Here is a 19,344-nt window from a genome sequence, read left to right on the forward strand (position 1 = left end):
AGCATTATCATTCTGGGGTGCAAATATGAAACTACCTTGCTTGGTGACGGTCACATTTTTACTGCAGCACTGCACAGCCATTTACCCCGGGTACTCCTTTTTATTCTCTCACCAGGAGCACTGTCTGCTTTATCTACCCAGTTGCTAAAGATTTCATAGTCTTTCATAACCACATTTTTTTGAAAAAGCAATACAAACTATGCTGTAGTATCAGTGTTCTTGTGACAAATAATTTATTTCTAAACATTTTACATGGCAGGCTTAAAAAACCAATGGCTTTGTTTTATTTAGAGGTATAAACAATCAAAGAGCAAGTTAACCATTTCTCACAGAGCTCTCAGGATCTGACCACAGTTCTACAACAATCAAATAACAGATCCTAAAACAACAGGAATAGCTGTAGTTTTATCTCTGTTTCGGGAGCTACAACAGCATTCTTTCCTCGGTTATGCAATGCAGTATCTTTAGCTATTTGGTTTAACAAAAAAAAAATGTATTTTTGAAAAGCTTTGACCCATACGTTCTTAGAACACTGAAATCTGAAATACTTGTCTAGGCAGTATTTTCCCCAATACATCATTTTTATATATATTAAAAAAGTCCTATACTTCCGTCATAAAACTATGTAGTTATGGAGAAGACAGCAGAATTCAATACTGACCGTAACCACAGCATAACAAAAACATTGGTGAAACCTCAGTCTTGGTACCAGAGGCTTCTGTACCTCTTCTAATTTGTCTCTAAGAGACTATCTGAAAGACAGCCAAATGTAAATATATCATAACACGTTAGCTATAGTACAAATAAAGTGGCAGTGCTCTGTCATTCTAGATGTACAGGATGTAACTATAGTCTCCGCTGTGTAGTAGATGTGTCTAGAATAATTATGTTAATGTAATTGCAAATTCTGTATCGTTGTCTATTAGAAGTGTAAACTACTGAAACCTTGGTCTTGCCGCTATGAATAAAGTGATTAGAATACCCATCTTTACAGACACAGTACGCTTTGTCTTCTTTACGTTAGAAGCCCAGAACCTCGTACTTCTTTCACTTTAATACTTGAAGCACGAAGACTATTTCTGAAATGGATATAAAGTTTTGAATGGATGTGAAGTGTGGTGCCAGGAACCCTCGGGATGCATCAGCACACACAGACGTGTATGGATACATGCGGTACCTGATGATATCACTGCGTGAGGGATGCCTCGGGCCCACACTGCACATGGAGTATTCTGGGGCCAGCCCTCTACTGGTCTGTGAACGTTACTAATGCTCCTTGTAAGGCACCAAACCAGTTCTGGTTTACATGTATATAAATACACATACACGTGCACACAGAGTGCATCCCCTTTTCAGAACTTCCCCTTGGCTTCTGCACACCCCACAAATCCAGAGCCCTGGGACACTCGGAACGATTACAGAGGGGTTTCTGTGTCAGTACGAAGGTAGCTCCGAGTTTCGTGCTGGGCAGAGAACAAGTACCTGAAGGCAGCAAAGGATGATGCAGTCACAAAAACAACAAAAGAAATCAAGTTAGGCAGTACCCTGAGAAGCATCTTCCAAGCTAGTTTCTTGGCATAAACATAACTCCTGTAACATTTTATAATCTCCAGGAGATTCAGGCAGAAATCCCATGGTTACAGCATACAGCGTGCAGAAGCATACTCCAGGACAGGACGGCATACTCCAAAGTATCCTGCATGCATAGGATATACATGTATACATGGAAAAGTGCTTTGCGAATTCCTGATATTTTCACTTAAGAATATGAGAACATCCCAGGAAATGCTGCCATCGCAGCTTTCCCCCAGCAGCACAGTTGTCCTTCAGCCAAAGTCAGCTCAACAACCGTGCTTTTGTTTCATGTGGCCCTGTGCGTTAGTTGAACACTTCTGCAGTACAATTCAAAGTTTAAGATGGTACAGGTTTAAGCTCATGTACATTTATACAGAATCAAAGGCAAGTAACTGAAGTGTTGGATGACAAATCCTGCCAAAACTGGATCATTTCACTAGGCTTAATGCCATGTACTGCAATCAAATGCCTATACTTACAGATATCAAAATTAATTTTATAAAGAAAGAACCGTTCTTCTTCTGGAATGAAGATGTTCACCTTGAGTATATTTAAGCAAATTCCAACATAAACATCCTCAAATTTAATAGGTCTGATATGATTCATCATTTCATAAACCCTCAGCGCCAGGTTTCCGTCCAATATATAACCCATGCCACTGCAGTACGGCGGATAAAAACTGAAAGGATATTCATCGTACGAGATGTACGTTTTCTTGTAGAAGCCTCTGTAGGCGAAGCTACCTATAAAAGGGTAACCAGTGAAAATAGTTTCTGAGGAGTTGAGCTTCAGAAGAAATTTTACTAAGTTACCCGTGTTGATGAAGACATCAGAATCAGTCTTCATGACGAATCTAGCATTCGGACAGAACTCAGTCACCCATCGGAATGCCATAATTGTTTTCAAGGTCAGATTGTCATAAGTGTCCATAAAATCTTGGCTAATTATGTCACCGTACAGGATGCTTTCATCTTCTACTGACAGTGCTGCAGACTTGTCTTCTCTTTCCGTTTCCTGACCCAGTAAGAACAGGGTTAGAATCCGATGTCCCCACCAGAAGCTGTGAGATCCCCATGTTATCCTTATGGCCTGCCTTGACTCCACATCATTAGGTCTTGAAGACACCAAGATGACTAGAAACGGATTTATGTCTTTGCATTTCAAGTGTTCTCGTGACGTGAAGAGGTAGGGTTGCTTGTAAACCGGTTCATATTCATAGAAATACATGGTGTTTGCATGTTCAATCACAGTGTTTGAAGAAAAGGTGATGTACCACATTGTTACGATTGAAAATATGAGAAGCAGCAAGAAAACCCATTGTAACAGTCCCACGTACATGACACTTTCTGGAACTAGGCAATAGCTAATTTGTAGAAGTACATCAGTGGCCTTCCAAATCTGTACCACAAGTTCTGAGGCACATTTCTTACTGAAAAAGAAATGAAAAAGTTGTATTCAGAAGGCTATTGCTCAAACAGGATCTTTTTCTTAGCTTGTCAGCTAAAAGTGTGCTATAAAATAATGAAGACACATCCAAGATTCACTGGTCCGGCTGTCGCGTGCAGCATCCCACACACCCTGAATCAACGCGGCATCCCAGAAACGAGCATGAGCAGAACACTGAGCTGCTGCTGAGTACACTATGGATTGAGGCCTCTTAAGCTTTCACCCTGGAAATTTCCCTTACATAAACCACATCTCAGCAAGAGATCACTCATCAAACATTTTGATCCCAAAGAAAGCCGAAAGCTCTCAGCACAATGTCTTCGACTCATTTCAATCTGGAGGAAGGAATACAGACCACAAAATCTAATGGCTACAAAGCATTTGTCAAATGGATGTTCAGAGCCTTCAGAAACGTGTAGTTTATTTCAGAGAAGGGAGGCTCTGCTAGTTTTCATGAGATGGAGCAAATCAGCCAAGACAGCAGATGAATAAAGAAGTACGGGCAAATAATTCATCCATCACCTCAGGGCTGTGCCTGGAGTCCATGCTGAAGATATAAGTGCAGTACCAGGACAAGGTACTACAGCTTGTAAGCTCAGACCACTACAGCTTTCTACAGCTACATTTAAAAATAAAATCCAATTTTCTTGTGCCCTCCATTCAGCAGTGCTTACCTTTACCATATTTCTTTAAAATTACATACACTGTGAACATGGATTAGGTATCTTTAAATGAAAATAATTACTATGTCATACCGAGAGGCTTCCAAATGATTTCTACCCCATACTGTGAAATACAAGGACACCATACGGATAGTGGAAGGTTGAACCTCTCAGCACAATTAAATACGTTAACTTATCTTTGCGAAGATCACTGCAGAGCTTGGAGTTTTCTTGATACAAAGCATTTACCAAAAAAACAATGCTAGAATTTGGGTTGATTTGATTTGCCAGAGCCCACCTGCCTTCTATTTCTGTGTGAATTGACTTGAAATAAACCTTCCCTACAGGAAGTGTCCAGACTCCATTTCATCAACGATGCATAATGCACCACTTAGAATGTACTAAAGCAATTTTATACAAAAAGCTGTTTAAACAGGAGACTGATACCTCTCAGGGATGTATTACCTCCAAACCACTACGTGCTACAGGAGCTGATCCTTCCCTGAGGGTACCTCACAGAGCTGCAGGTGACGAGGTGGCTTTTATTAAGGACTTCCTAACATGACGATGGTCTCTCCCTACCTTACACAGACACAGAACCTCAGAAGTTTTGTGTTGATTCACTCCTGTTTCTCCACACGGATTAAACACACGCAAATAACACAAAATTGAAGTCTGGTAAGTGCAGAGGAAAGTATCATCAGGACTGTTCAAGCTACCAGTAACTTAGGGAAGTTGATCAGAACCCCAAACCACTCTCATTTCCCTTTCCTGTACGCACTCCAAGCTGGTTATTACCTTCCCAGCTTTACAGGAAGAAAAAAAGAAAGGTGCTGACTTCTTTTCTCTTTGTACACCAACCTACCACCCAGGCGGATCACACAGCTGCACAAGGGAGAAAAGAGGACGGGCAGCCAGAGGCGAGCTGCTGGCTCCCGCGGGCAGGCAGCAATCCATGGCAAGGAGAGGGCAGCAGCCAGCAGGTGCCAGGAGCACTGCTGATGGCAGAGAGCACTTCTGGACGTCCAAGGTCGCGTTCCTCCAGTGACACGCTGACCTCTTTGCAAGCTAGCACAGGTGCACCGCACAAGGCTCTCGTGATGGGCAGGGATAGAAGCCACGCACCCCAAAGCATCAGGCAGCCATTTCTGTAGTGCTGAGCATCCGCAATGCAGGCCAGTCATCCTCCAAACGTGTTTGGCACAGAACTCTGCTTCAAACTCATGCAGAAAAAAGGGCAAATTAAAGAGAAAACCCTCAGTGGACAGAAAAATCCACTTCTATTCCTAGCTCAGATGCTTAAATGAATGTCCAGGATTGGTCCTTCCAAGGAAATGGTTTCATTTGTGAATTTGCAGCTTCCTGGCAAGATTCGATAATGTCTGAGGTTACGCTGCCAGATGAAACCAATTGCTTTAAAACAAATTTCAGAAAACAGTCTGAGCATGCTCTTAGGAATTTTAGATACTCATACTCTGTTATAGCTGGGTTATTAGTTAGCGTGGGCATTTTTGACAGGAAAAAAAAGTAGCAAATTATTGTAATAATTAAATTCTAATAATAACAGTAATCAATGAATAGACCGATTTAAAGGTTAAAAATACCTGCTATTAGTTATAATGCCAGAAATATAGCAAAATATTTTTTTTAATCAACTTGCAGAAATCATTTGCAAATGCATTTTAAGTTTTTGGCTTCTCAAGTTCTTACTACCGATAGAGGTATCTGTGCAAGATACCAGGCTATCCAAAACAGCAGTACTGTGAAAAAAACTTTCAATATTTTTTTTAATGACTTCCTATTGCTTCAAGTTGTCCGGGCAATCTTAATTTTCCGTTCTAGGACAGCTTGCAGTGAGTGAAGAGCTTGCGGAGGTAGCGGCCCGAAGGCAGAAACCTTTAAGAGCAAATCTGCTGTGCAGAAAGCGCTCGGTTACGTTCATTTTCATAGTCATACAGATAGCGATGCGGTATTTTGCATTGCGAGCCGGGGCTCGGAGCCGTTTACCTTGCGAGCCGTCCGGGGCTCAGCGCCCAGCTGCGGGGGAGCTGCGGGACCTGAGGCGGGCACAGCAGCGGCACCGGCGGGGCCCGCGGGCAGGGGGCCGCCGCCTCACGGCAAGGCCGCCGCGGAGAGCTCCGGGCCGGGGCGGGGCGGGGAGAGGAGGGGAGTGGAATGGAGGAGAGGGACGGGAAAGGAAGGGAAGGGAAGGAAGAAAAAGGAAGGGAGGGAAGGGAGCCGAGCAGCCCGGTGCCGGGCGGCCGCCTCAGGCTAACGGCCGTTCCCGCCTCAGCCCAACGGCCGTTCCCGCCTCAGCCCCCGCGCCTCAGCGGCTCCATGGCCGGGGGTCCCCCCGGCGGCCCCGCCGCCCCCCTCTCTGTGTTTTATGACCCCGGGGTGTTCAGCCGAGCGTGCCCCAGCGGCTCGACAGCCTCGCCCCGGCAGAGCAAATACACCTTTGGACAACGCAGAGGTGGTTGTCACAGTGTCCCAGATGTGTGTTTGCCTGGGTGAACGCAGAGCGCTGCTTACCGCGCCGTCCTGAGGTGGCTCGCTCCGGATTAGCGCATCGGGTGCCACTCCGCATCCACAGCCCGTGGGGACGCTGCCCGTGGCCCTTTGGAGTCGCGCTGTGCCCTCCCAGGAGGCAGCACTCGGCTGCGTGGCAGCGCTTTGCAGCCCTGCTCGTTCTGTAAGTGAATTAGGATCGAGCCCGCGGCCCTGCCCGCAGAACCTTCCAGATGCAGCCTGCTGGGCGCTGGGTGCTGGGTGACGGATGATGGATGAAGGATGCTGGATGAAGGATGCTGGATGAAGGATGCTGGATGAAGGATGCTGGATGAAACCTGCAGTGCCACTCAGCTGCCCTCCTGCTAGCCGACGGGGAGGCCTCGCCACGGTGCTCCACATGCAGGTGGCCGTGGCCCTGCTGGCATCACATACCACATCCCACGAGCTGCTAAGGAGCACAGCAAGTCATGGGACGTGGCTCTGAGTTACCAAACCATTCTCTGAAGCAAAGCAGTGCTTGACATGAGGTACGGTTGACACCTGCAGAAGCGCTCAGTCCTCGGGAAGTAGCTGTTCTCTCCTGGAAATAAATTTAGTTTGCTTGTAAAAAGTCAGATGTTGTTTAATCACTTCTTTAAAGTGATGGTGAGATTTAGTAAAATAACAGTTGAGACCATAAATATCGAATACAGTTGAAGGAAACGCACAGGGCAGAGAACTGTAAGTAATCTTTAAATCACAGCTCTACCCAGGGACACATCCATCCACGCTGTCACAGCTCACGCAGGAGGGAGGTTTTGCCCTTTATCAAGATAACCATTTTTCATGGAAATGACATGCTATTTTGCAGGGAATTATGATTCATTTGACTGTGCTAACAGTGTGTTTTGCATAGTCGCCTCTCTCCCCATCTTTCAATTCATATACATTATTTATAAAGAAACAGCAATACTTTCTTCCACGGTTTAATACTTTTTCCTGAAAGAAATCCTATATATAATCTATGTATGTTATTAAACATGAAAAATGTACAAGAGTGAGTCTGTCACTGTCATCTTTTGTTGCCCCCAATTAGTTCTGGTATAACCCTTTTAGCTTCAAGAGAAACCAGCTTATAACTTGTCTGTCAAGACTGACTTTTTTTTTTTTTTACATAATGTGTAATATCCGGGGCAACCGATGTCATAATTACCAAAATGATTACCCTATCAGTCAGCAGCTCATTTGGCCAGAAGACCTTTACATCTATTTGCTGATTATGTACTTTCTGAAGCTAAGACAAATGATACTAATAAATACTAGTTATCTGGCTATAAGGGCAAACAAATATTGAAGGACTTGGTATGCGTTGGACTAGCTCAATATAAATCTAGGAGCTGTCAAAAAATGGAGACCTAACATGAATTAAATAATATTAGACTAAATTTTCAATTTTTTCTTTTTTTAGTCTACTATTTAGAATGTTAGTATAAAAATAAAAATTAAAAAATCATCTGTTGATTGAGACTCAGTTACTTCCACCTTTCTTATTCCTTTCTCAAAGGAAATCTTCATTGTAGGATCAGCGAGAAACAACAGAATAGATTACAATGAAGCTAACAGAAACTCCTGATTTCAGGTAGCTGAATCTCACCCATGAGCAGATCATAAGACCTGTATTTATCTGTCTCCATCATGCAGGGCGCAGTGAGACGTGTTCATAAAAACATAACTCACCGAGTTTACAGCAGCGCAATCAAAGCAGACAAATTCACACAGGAACGAGCAGGAAGGGAACTTACTAAGTCAAAGGGAGACAGTTTCAGAGCAGAGCACATTTTTAAGTGCTCAGCATTTTAGGCTCCTACGCTATTATGATTTGGTTGAGTCCATGTTCCTACGTAGACTTACATTAGAAGCCACTTGAGATTAGCATATTGCTGGGAGATGAGATACACTGATGAATCAGGTACCTCGTCATTTTGCAGATCGATAAGTCCTGACAAACCTATAAGATTTCCACTCCTCGCTGGCTGTGCTGATATCAGGTTTCTTCTCCAAAATGGATGCAATAAAAACGCAGTTTTCTCTGAGCACACACGGAAACAGCGGCAGACAGGGGGTGGTTCCCCGGACCCCCAGACAATTTTACAACGTAAAAAGCGTTCTTGAATTCTAGAGCAGGATGGTCATCTAAGTGTGGGTCAGTGTTCAAACTTGTTCACAGACTGTAACCTTTGGGCTCCGTGACCAATGGGTGCATTACTCAGTGTTCCACCCACAGGCTTGGCACTGAATATTACACCATCATAAACACTGTTTGCATATTATCAAGTTGGTAAAAGCCAGAGTGTATTTGTACAGAGCTTTTACTTATTTTTCATAGCGCAAAGCTGCTGCTTCCACTTCCTCTTCCTTACTCTTCGCGCTTCATCTCGCGGAGGAGGGAAAGTCTTACTGAAAAACTTGGCTGCCCAGAAGACAGCAAATACCACCTGTAAAGGCTTCAGACAGGATAACGCGGCGCAGATGGGCCTCCAGAGCACCAAACACTGCAAAGTCAAACAAGCTAATATACTGATGTTAGGACTTGATTCTGCTGGGAAATCTACGCTGTTGTACAAGTTCAAGTATAATGAAGATTTTCTAACAATTCCAACAATTGGCTTTAATGTTGATATGATTGAAACCGGCAGAGATTTTACGTTGACAATTTGGGATGTTGGAGGACAACAAAAAATGAGACAGCTTTGGTGCAACTTCCTGGAAAACACAGAAGGAATCCTGTATGTCGTGGACAGCTCTGATAAGCAACGTCTAGAAGAATCAAAGAAAGAATTTGAACTCATTTTAAAGAACGAATCTATAAAAAATGTACCAGTTGTCGTGCTAGCAAACAAGCAGGATTTGCCTGGAGCTTTAAATGCTGAGGAAATAACCAGGAGATTCCACGTGAAGAAGCACTGCTGTGACAGAAATTGGTACGTACAACCCTGTTGTGCAATCACAGGAGAAGGTTTGTCAGAAGCTCTCCAAAGACTAACCGTGTTTGCAAAAAACTACATCAAATCAAAGGAGTTTTCTACAAGTTTTAAGGAAAATGAAAAACTGTAAGAATTTCTGTCGTCAGATTTTGATGAACATTACTCAAAGTATTTTGTGGGACAGACTAAAGTATTTTTTCTGGAGAACTGTTATAAGTAACTATGTATTTATAAAGAACTTTGACAAGTTTAAATTATACTGTTTTACCTGCAGATATTTCTGAGATACGACTGTGTATTATTTTATTAGTGGTAGTATACTCGGGGTTATTCAGCTTAGAAGTGTGTGTTGAATGATAAAAAAGGCAGAGTTGACCATCTGAATTTTTGCAATTGGAAACAAAATAGATGAGCAGCTCTTGAAATATCTACATCAAATATTTTGTCAAAAAGTAAAATAGCCAAGTGGTTCATTCAGCAAGAAAAGCATGACATAAAATGTCATTTTGTAATAAGTGCCCTGTGGACATGTTTCTCATGTAAAAATATAGTTGGGTTAGAGTTTAAACTCTTAGTTATGTATAAAAGAACCTAAGAAACTGAAGTATTTGTTTGGATATTATTCCATTCCGGAACCAATTACTATGAACAGATTTTAACGAACAGGATCTGCTCCTCATCAGGCCACAGACAAGTGAGATCCCTGCCGTGTGTAAGGTGTGGGTCTGATGTCACCGCTACCAGTTTCCATGTTTGGATTTGTTCCTGCACTGCTGCTTTGCTGCCCGTAGCCAGCAGCGGAGCTATGGAAGTCAGCACAGCATCAGCGCTGCAAAGCGCCGCTTATTTATGTCCCACTGCTCGCAGGGATCGTGGTGGTGGGGAGGAATGGAGGGACAGGCTGCTTGGTCAGTTTTTACAGATCTTGGTGCATCCTGTCCTGCCTGTACTGAAGCCACTTTAAATTTTGTTACTGATAAATTTAGTTTTGTTTAAATCTGACACAGGAAGTGGCACAAAACTACAATTTCTACTACTCCAGTTTGGAGAGAAAAATTTTAAATGCAATTTCCGTTGAGATTTACTGGTTCACGGCGGAGTGAATTAGTATTCTGAATGCCATTAAAGCAACAATGGATTGTTAACTAGAAGATTAATTGAACGGTATCAACTATGAGAAGTTTAAATGCTAAGGCAGAGAAGTTAATAGACCTTGTTCTTCTAAAAGCAAGAGAAAAAGGCCATCTAATTACTGGTTATACGGTCCCAGAAAATCCAGCTCTTTTATTTTCGCCTTCGTGAGCAATGTCTGCAGAGGTAGCATGCTCCACTGGTTAGGATGTTTGCTTAGATGGTTGGATCTCTTTTCCCCTACATCTGTCGTCATCCTTGACCATGAGCAAGTCATTCAGTCCCCCTGTGCCTTGGCAGAATGAACTTCCCAGTTAGGCTCTTCAAAAAGGTTGTGGCAAAGGTCAGCTTGTGTGCCTCTCTCCTGCGACAAAATGACCATGTCGAGCAATTCACGTGAGAAGTTTACATTTAGTCCTTACTGACAAACAAGCAGGAATTTCAAGTTACAGAAGGGTGAAGCAGCAAGAAAAGCACCAGACATACCCTATTGTCTCATGCATACATTATTCAAAGCCAAGAAGTCATCAGGTGAATTTGCTGTAACAGTGAACAAAGGAAGCTTTCCCAACAGAAGCTGTTATTAATACTGACAGTAATTACTGTGGGCTAAATCCTGAGTCATGTTGAGCCTACGTTTCTAAAAGGGGAGCAAGTATTTAGACTTGTCATTGCTTGGTCTGAAGATTTATGGTCAATATAAAATATCATCTTCTTACCCGAAAAAGGTTTTGAAAAAGTCCGCAACAATGGTAATGTTCTTTTTCCAAATCCGTCAGTTCAGTGATAAAAAATGTGTTGTTTCAGAACAAGAAATTTAGGAACATTTGCATGTGTGTGGTACATTTAATTCTCCCACTAGTTTAATCTAATCATGTGTCTATTATAAATCTGAGTCTAGTTCACTGGCCTCAGGACTTCCTCAGGGAGAAATACTCCTTGAGAGACTTAATGAGTGCACCGGGGTCTCTAATTAGACAAGAAGCAAGTTCTGAATGGAGAAACAACACATAGACCAGCTGATAGAGCAAGAATAGAGAATAAGCTTTCAGGCAAACAGTTGCTTCTTCAGGTTATCAAAATAGATGAAACAATGCTCGCATTGATTTGAAGAAAATCTTATACATTACACCCTGAAGGAAATGGACTCTATTCCATTCACTCTACAGAATATCAAGAATTTAAAATTTGTTTTTTTTTTTTTTCTATGAGCTTTGCTAAAGAAGAGAAACCGTGGCCATTTTATCTGCCCATGGAGTCCCCTACCTTTCTGAATAATTTTTAAGCCTTAAATATCAATCAGCTCGGACAGAGAGAAGGATTCTCAAAGGACTACATGACTGAGAGTTTAATTTAAAAAATCAGTGAGATAGAGAAAAGTGACCACACTGGTGCCCTCGGTGAAGGCAAGGCTGATAAGGTACAAGAGACTAATCTCTGTGGGATAAATGTTCCATTTTAGCCGCAGGAGAGCCAACAAGAGCACATAAATCCACAGAGCCCAGACTTAATTAGTTCGTCTGCTCCTGGAGCTAGCTGGTCTTTTCCTTTACTGTGTGAGTAAAGAGCGTACCTGGGGGCTTCTTTAGGATGAGGAGTTAGTGGATAGTTACTCCACTGTTTCAAATTTCCTTCCTGCACCTGGAGCAAAGCACCTCCCTGAATATCCAGCACATTTGGTGTAAAGGTCCTTGGAAAGTTTTATGACATGGATAGGGAGGTGCAGAGGAAGTGCAACTCCTGTCTGAGCTGTGCAGGAATACAGAGCAGAGCACAGCTGTGTGCGCTTGGCAGCCAGTGTGGCACGTTGCCCTGGCCCACGACCAGGCGGGCTCCTGCTGAATGAAGGTCAGTTGTCAGAGGCAGGGAGCAGGACCCCCCCGTGCCACTGAACGCAGCATCTGTGCCTGCTGCCCTTGTGCATATACTCACGCCAGGGCACTGTTTTGTCCCTGCTGGAAGCCTGGAAATTGTTTGATATCTGATCCCATCCCACATTACATGGTGCAATCAATAGCAAGGAAGTTATCAAGGCATTTCGCTGCTTCATCCTGCTATGGAGAGCTTTAGATCCTTTGACTGCTTAGCTGAAAAATAAAATGTTCCCTGTAATGGAACAGGACTGGAAAGGGGATATCGTGTCTGAAGCTGTTATTTCTTACACAAAGTTGGCTGTAACTGTTTGTTTCTGTTGACAGAACAACCATCCCTGAATAAATAAATGGATTGTGAAACACAACGGGCAGGGGCTGTGAATCCTGAGGCATGTTGTATCCTGCCCCTCTCGAGAAGTTTATCCACTGGGCCATGTTTGGGTGTGACAATTTCAAAGATAACAAATCCAGAGTATGGGGAATCGCCCTTTTGACCACTCATTGATAAGATGACCGAGGTATAAAACTACAACGGGCTTTCTGAGTTTTGGAACAGCTGTCACGGAGATGATTGAACATATTTCCAATAGGATTAAATGCTGTTTTAAGGGAAGGCAGGGAACAGCATAAGAAACCACCACAAATTTGGATAGTAACATGCCCTCCTCCTTTGCCTGGGAGACCACTCTCCCAGTAACTGAATACTCTGCAGAATCCAAGGGGAGTGTCATGTAGAAGGAACGCAGGACAAGGCTTTTTCAGTGTCAGGTAATGCAAGCTTCTAGAGCTGGCCGAGTTACTCCAAACACCTCTGTTTCTATCTCCTCCTCGTTTCTAAGAAGTTAACTGAAACAACCGAAGGAAAGACTTTCAAATATCAAATATTAGTTCTAAGCCTAGTGTGTAGAAAGACAATATTTAAAAGCACCATATGCATAGTCAACTGCTTGAAGTAGGCTTTCTTGCCAAAGTGCATGTCCCATGCAGAGTTCTGTGCTGCTACAATTAGACTTCTTGCAATTATAATTAGCTCAAGTATTCCAGGCATAAGGATTCTGGACATGTATCTCCTCAGATCACACAATAGATTATTTAAGTCTCTGTAATTCAGGATGTAAATTCTTGAGGGTGGAGACCCTACTTAAACAGCACATACCAAGCTGCAGGTAAAATTTGCAATGATAAATTCATGAACCAGTAGCAATTACACACACACCTTATTTTGAATGCATACGATTTTAACAAATCGTGCTTTATCTTGTGTTTCAGTTTCTACAGTATTCAAACTGTGATGATGTTCTTGAACCACTCGTACTGGTTCCCAGTTTGCAATGCAATTGTACCACATCTGGAGCTAAGTTGGGCTGCCATCAAGGCACCTCCCCTCACCTGTCTCCTCTGTGTCCCCTTGCCAGTGACACTTGCAGGTCTTTGCACAGCTGATATTTTCTCACTTTCCCTGTTCTTCAGCAGCTATCAGAATGGTGATGACAGTTTTTGTGGTCTTTTTATTAGATTTTCATCGAGCGTTTTTGTGCTTGCTCTCATGCTGCTCCTTGTACTTAGAAACAATAAACCAAGCACGTTTACAAAATTGCTTCATTGTTTTCTTCCAGGTCCTTCCTTAAAGCACTCCTTTCCCATGATGTATGCAAAAACCCTGACAATAGCTCTTACACTTTTATGATAAGGCTGTAGCCCATATTTTTTGGAGGTTGTTCTTTTTATTATTTCCTTGTACTCCTTATTTTATTCATTCATTCCCTTTTAGCCTTAGAATATGCTTTCTTTGGTCCAAAGATCATCTTTTTGTTGTGCCTGACTGATGAGAAGAGTTTTTGGACCATATACTACTGCTACAAGTAGCCCAAATCTTGTGGAACATTGGCTAAAATACGTAATTTTGTGAGTTTAAATAAATCATCTAGCTCTAAAACCTGAGCCTTTCCTTTTTAGCAAATATAGTTGGAGAATGCAGCAACAACTTCATTGATCCAAAGAAAAGCTAATCTCCCTAACAACTGCACTTGGCTGTTAAAGGGTAACTGTGCCTTAATCAATCGTTTTCAGTTACTTTATCTAAGGCATACACGTTAATCATTAAAGAAAGCCAGTCTTGCAGCCTTCTCTTGACTGATTCATAATTCTGAAATGGTCTAGTTTTGTTTAGGACCGTCATAGATTCACGCTCAAATCTCTCTTTTCATTTTGATACAAAGCGAAATGGAAAGGCATTGTGTAAACAGCGAAACGGCTCTCTGAGAAATGAATGTTAACTCTCCTTATCGGCTGGGTCTCATGCCCGGGGCTCCACCGCTGGCTACTATCATTGCACGTATCCGCAGCACAATGCAATGGCTTTTCACTGAATTCATGTGTTTTTTCCTTTGTTAAGGCTTTACAATGAAAGGTTCAACGTACCTAAAATGTATACAGCTGTTCACAATACAAATGCTTATGTATTCATCAGTTATTTATACACACTGCACACCGTCATGAGCGCATACAAATACAGCTTGAATTATTCTATTTTATCTCCTAATCTAAGAAGGTGAAATAAAATAAGAAATAATTTTCTACAGAGAAAGTATACAAAAAGTTGAGTAGGAGAGGAAGTGAAAAAAGATAAGCTGAAGAACACAATGGAAAAGGATAGAGAAAAGAAAAATTGGTGAGAAAACTTCCCATTCTGCTCTTGTAACAAGTATGTTAAGAAGCCTTTTCTTATTTTTTTTTCTTATTTTTTTCTTATTTTCTTATTTTAAAATAAACATTTAATGGAGGCAAGCATTCCTACTTTTGTTCATACATGTAACTACACGAGTATTCTCTCTGAACATATATTACATGCAAAAGACATTTTTTTCATAGACTTTAGTAACATTAGGCCCCAAAGATAATGTCACCTTAGAGAAAACGTTATACAAATAGTCGATTCCCTATAGCAACTGCAAACAATATTAATCCTGAATATGAATAATTAAAATATGTAACATCTTATTAAAAACAAATGTGGAAATGAAATATAGTAGTTAAAATTTGTTTTTCCATATAACCTACGTAAGAAAACATTCATGTTTCTCAGCTATCACCTGCTCACTCAGGGCTATACTCTCAGCCCTTCCTTTTTTAAAATTAAGATTTTCCAATGAGTCATTTTGTTCATTAACCATTTAAAATAATAATTTATTGTCTCTGCTAATAGGTAAATAGGTATCCACTTCTCTTTCTCATGTGCTACTAAAAAGTCCCTGTTGAGTATTAGGTGAAACCCAAGCCAAATACTGGAAATTCTTATCTAAACTGAGTAATATTGTAAAAGTACTTGTATAAAGTTTAGTATTTCTGCACTGAGACATCTTGTGGCACATAAGACATACTGCAGTTAATAAAAATGAAACTGATTGCAAATTCTAATGGCAACAACATGATCTTGAGATCTCTCTGTTTTGAGATGTTCAAGTCACAGATCTGTACATCACTTTTTCAACCCAAAGTGCCCGATTACAACATTGATCAGACATTTTCAGGCATGACATATTTACAACCCAATGGTGACAATTTCTTAAATTCTAATTTCTGCACTCTAGGAAATACCCACATTTCCTTCCACACTAAGATGAATGTTTCAAAGCTACAGCACTTTGGGGAACAGAAACTTCACAACAGCGAGTGATGTCCAAACTACTGTTTTCTCAAAGAAGTGTGTCAAAACAGAGAAATGCATTTACTTTAATATTTATCTGATGCAAAAAAATGCCAGTTTGTCCCTTAATATGTAAGTATTCCAATTAAACTTGAAACTCTATAGACTCAAATGTTCAAAAACTTTTGTCAAAAGATTTCTCTAAAGATAAATTAATTTGAGGAAATTATTTTTGACAATTATCTCATGAACAAGTCTTATTATTCTGTTCTTTTCTACTTCAATCTTTCATTTAAAAAAAAAAAAAAAAAAAAAGCCAAAAGTTTAACTATAGTTAAATCAGTATTTGTAGCTTTTCCCATAAACTTGTTTAGCCAATAAATGCAAATAGTATCACACACTGAAAGAATACCTCAATGTGAGAAAGGTACCGCAGCAGTATAGCCTCTGACCTTAACTTTTTAGTTTTTTGGATCATCTCTTCATTTTGGAGTATTTTCAACCCACAGTACCTCCAGTTAACAGTACCACCAGCGAGGGAAAGGCTAGCACCCAGCTGCCAAAAGAACACCCTTGGAGAAAGGGAGACCCTCTGAATGTGATGATTTGCAGCAGTAACACAGGACCTTCCTTTATATACTTTTTCATTTGCTTTGGGGGGCTTGTTATTACCAACCTCACTAACCCAGCGGGCACAAAGATGTTGTATATTTTCCTGTAATTAAAAGTCCATTAAACATGTTAGCAATATAATTCATATATACAGCAAATTGTATTAAGTTTTTCATACTTGCTTCACTGGGTTCTGATTTATTTACAGCATATAAATGCTGAGAGGATTAAAAACAGTGTTTATATCTCATGGGAATCCCTTCTGCAATCTGTTCCATAGAAGAAATAGTGATTTCAAACCATGGATAGCTTACAATGTAATGAGCTAAGGCTAACAAAACAACAAGCCTGACATTTATTTGAAACATCTTTCAAAGTTACGGAGCATTGAAGGTAACTCTGGAAGAAACTCCATTTACTATTTGACTCCTAAGCTGTCGGTATGTGGCACTGCATGTTAGTAACTTCAAGAGCACTCATCCCAACCCACTACCCCCTCCGACTGTACCAAACTTACCTCCCCAGAAAGAAATCTTGTCCCATCATGCTCACGGCTGTGCACCTACAAGCCCTGAACGGCTGTTGGGGTGGGTTCCAGGGGAGGCAGTGTCACCAGGGTGGGAATCACGCAGTCTTCCCATCCTTTTTCCATTTCTCAGTTGTAGTCTTTGGTTTACACTAAGGGGGAGAGAAATAGACAATATTCATTTAATATTCGATATGCATTACCCGGTAATATAGATGCCAAAGCTTAACAACCCATTAGTGTGCAACACATGCTCCTCATTAAAGTGTGCTCCTGTCCGCAACAAGAGCATCAAAGGCAGGAACAATCAATAGGGGGTTGAGTGGATCTGAATGAAAACTCTCTCATTTCTAGGGGAAAGGTATTATGGGGGAACACGCGCTGCACTGTAGAGGAGCCCACGGGAGGTAATTTGTCTGCAGACACCCTTGCTTCTCGTCCTAACTGGCTACTGTGAGGTTTTCCTTTTCCCTTCTTCTTTGCCTCTCTTGTTTTTTGTTTTTTTTTTTTTTTTTTTTAAGCAATTTTCACCATTAGAGTAAAATGTACACTGGCAGCTCTGTACTCAAATCCTCAGGCAGGTAAGTCTGCCTCAAAATCTTCTGTGCAACAGATGGGAGTGCAACCAGCTTTACATCAGTTTTCTGTCTCCTAGGTTGTGGGCAAGTATTACTCATAGTCTACTAAAATACTGCAAATACTGAAAAAAAAAAATACTCTGTTGGCCACTACAGAATCTGGGACTGCCAGACTGCCATTCTCCCAGTCCCTTGTCACTCCTCAGCAGTTTCACTTCCTCTGCTTCCTTCTCTGTGCCAGCAGCATTATTCTCCTGCAGGAACTCAACAATATTCCACCCTATCTGTCTCACGGACTCTGAATACGGTGGTGGAGAAAGGACAATAGTGACTCCTCAGCTTATTAGATTATAATGATGTGCTGCTAAATTGGAATTGCCATTAACCTTAAAACGAATTTTCGCATGAAGGAGGTAGTGATTTATAAGAGCCTTGGGTTACAGTTCGTACCTAAAAGGAAATTTTAATATAAAAAGAAGTAATGAACATTAAAAGAAAAGAGTTGATCTAGGTGATCTGACAGGTGTACAGTTCTTATAGGCACTAAAACTCTACATATTTCAGGAAAATTAGGTGGCCATTATCCCCCCTCCAAAAGAAAAGCTGAAACAGAAATATTACCCCTTATCAGACATCCGAAAATCAAGGAGAGATCAGTCTCAAGTCCTTATGAGAATGGGCCTCATTAGTGCTGCTGCTCAGAAGTACTCATTTTCTTCATTAGAGTTTAACAAAGAGAGATGCATAGTTAGTGTATTTTCACATCTCTACTCAACATCAATCCTTCAGCCTTCCGAAATTCCTAAGTCAGTTATGTATTCTAGCTTCCTTGCAAAATTAGCCTGACACACAGCATTGAAAATAGCAATCTGCATCTGGACATTTACATTTTTGCTGCATAAAAGAGGCATCTTGGATCCGATGCAATTTTATATGCTAAATTCTGCTCACTGGCACTGTTAACAGCCAGAAGTAAGGCAGCTTACAATTTAGATGCTCCCATAAGCGTCTCTCTCTCTGTGATCCTTTTAGTCACAGAATCATAGAATATCCCGAGTTGGAAGGGACCCACAATGATCATTGACTCTAACTCCTGGCTCCACACAGACCAGCCAAAACCCAAACCCTGTGTCTGAGAGCATTATCCAAATGCTTCCCAAACTCCAGCAGGCTTAGTGCTGGGACCACTGCCCTGGGGAGCCTGGTCCAGTGCCCGAGTGCTTCACGTACAACGTGAAACTCATATTACCTAATAGTTCATACTGGTATTTAATTAGCTAACCATACTGTATATATTATTTTCTTAAAATACAGATCTGAGTATCACTCTTCCATCTGAAAGGCCAAGAAACTAAGGATATGAGGGCAAGTGACCTACTCTTGCTGCAGGCAGTCAGCCTTCAAGGGGAACAGAATTCAGAATGCTGAGGGTCCCGGTCCCGTGAGCTGGTATTAGGGACACTGAAACACCTCCTTTAGCCAACCGTTTCCTCAGTTTTTATTCCAAATGAAATTTTCTTCCTTTGCACTCATTAGGAAATTGTTCTGTTTGAAAGGTAGAGCTGCTAAGACAAAGACAGGAAATGCTGCCCTGCAATCTGCTGATTCATGCTTGATTCCTGTTCTTTTTTGGCTGCTTGCAGCTGATGAATTTTGTGATCAACTCCAGCTCCAGCACCAAGAAACTTCGTTAGCAAGGGTCAATTTATAATCTGTAATTTTGTCTCCAAATAATCTGATCTAATGCATTAAAAGCTGAATGTATACAGGCAGAAATGTAGAAAAAAAATCACCGAGGTAAATCAAAAGTAATCCTCAAA

At 41.4% G+C, this 19,344-nt stretch overlaps 2 protein-coding genes across 5 annotated transcripts; one reads left to right on the forward strand and one right to left on the reverse strand.

Moving 5' to 3' along the window:
- Positions 1-216: 216 nt before the first annotated feature.
- On the reverse strand, positions 217-17,092 carry B3GALNT1 (beta-1,3-N-acetylgalactosaminyltransferase 1 (globoside blood group)). 4 transcript variants are annotated; one of them, XR_004253594.1, is made up of 3 exons: positions 16,938-17,092; positions 7,911-8,990; positions 6,485-6,774 (listed from the first exon to the last, which is right to left on the reverse strand). XR_004253594.1 is itself a non-coding variant. In XM_032192926.1 (2 exons), exons 1-2 carry the CDS (start codon positions 16,964-16,966, stop codon positions 1,954-1,956), a joined length of 1,080 nt encoding a protein of 359 aa, XP_032048817.1. In that variant the 5' UTR covers positions 16,967-17,092; the 3' UTR covers positions 217-1,953. The 4 variants fall into 4 exon arrangements, 3 of the variants coding, with proteins under 3 accessions (XP_032048817.1, XP_032048818.1, XP_032048819.1); XM_032192926.1 differs by lacking the exons at positions 6,485-6,774; positions 7,911-8,990 and adding an exon at positions 217-3,004; XM_032192927.1 differs by lacking the exons at positions 6,485-6,774; positions 7,911-8,990; positions 16,938-17,092 and adding exons at positions 217-3,004; positions 6,216-6,470.
- ARL14 (ADP ribosylation factor like GTPase 14) lies at positions 8,702-9,698 on the forward strand. The gene has a single exon (XM_032192930.1). The coding sequence runs from the start codon at positions 8,703-8,705 to the stop codon at positions 9,285-9,287; it is 585 nt and encodes a 194-aa protein (XP_032048821.1). The 5' UTR covers position 8,702; the 3' UTR covers positions 9,288-9,698.
- Positions 17,093-19,344: the final 2,252 nt, after the last annotated feature.

The sequence above is a fragment of the Aythya fuligula genome, chromosome 9, assembly GCF_009819795.1.
Source record: "Aythya fuligula isolate bAytFul2 chromosome 9, bAytFul2.pri, whole genome shotgun sequence".
NCBI classification, from domain to species: Eukaryota; Metazoa; Chordata; class Aves; order Anseriformes; family Anatidae; genus Aythya; species Aythya fuligula.

Coding starts and splice junctions, on each gene's coding strand:
- ARL14 (XM_032192930.1), top strand. CDS start 8,703: ATGGGCCTCCAGAGCACCAAACACTGCAAAGTCAAACAAGCTAATATA.
- B3GALNT1 (XM_032192926.1), bottom strand. CDS start 16,966: ATGATGGGACAAGATTTCTTTCTGGGGAG. Junction 3,005..16,937: donor CAAGATTTCTTTCTGGGGAG/GTAAGTTTGGTA, acceptor TTTCTTTTTCAG/TAAGAAATGTGCCTCAGAAC.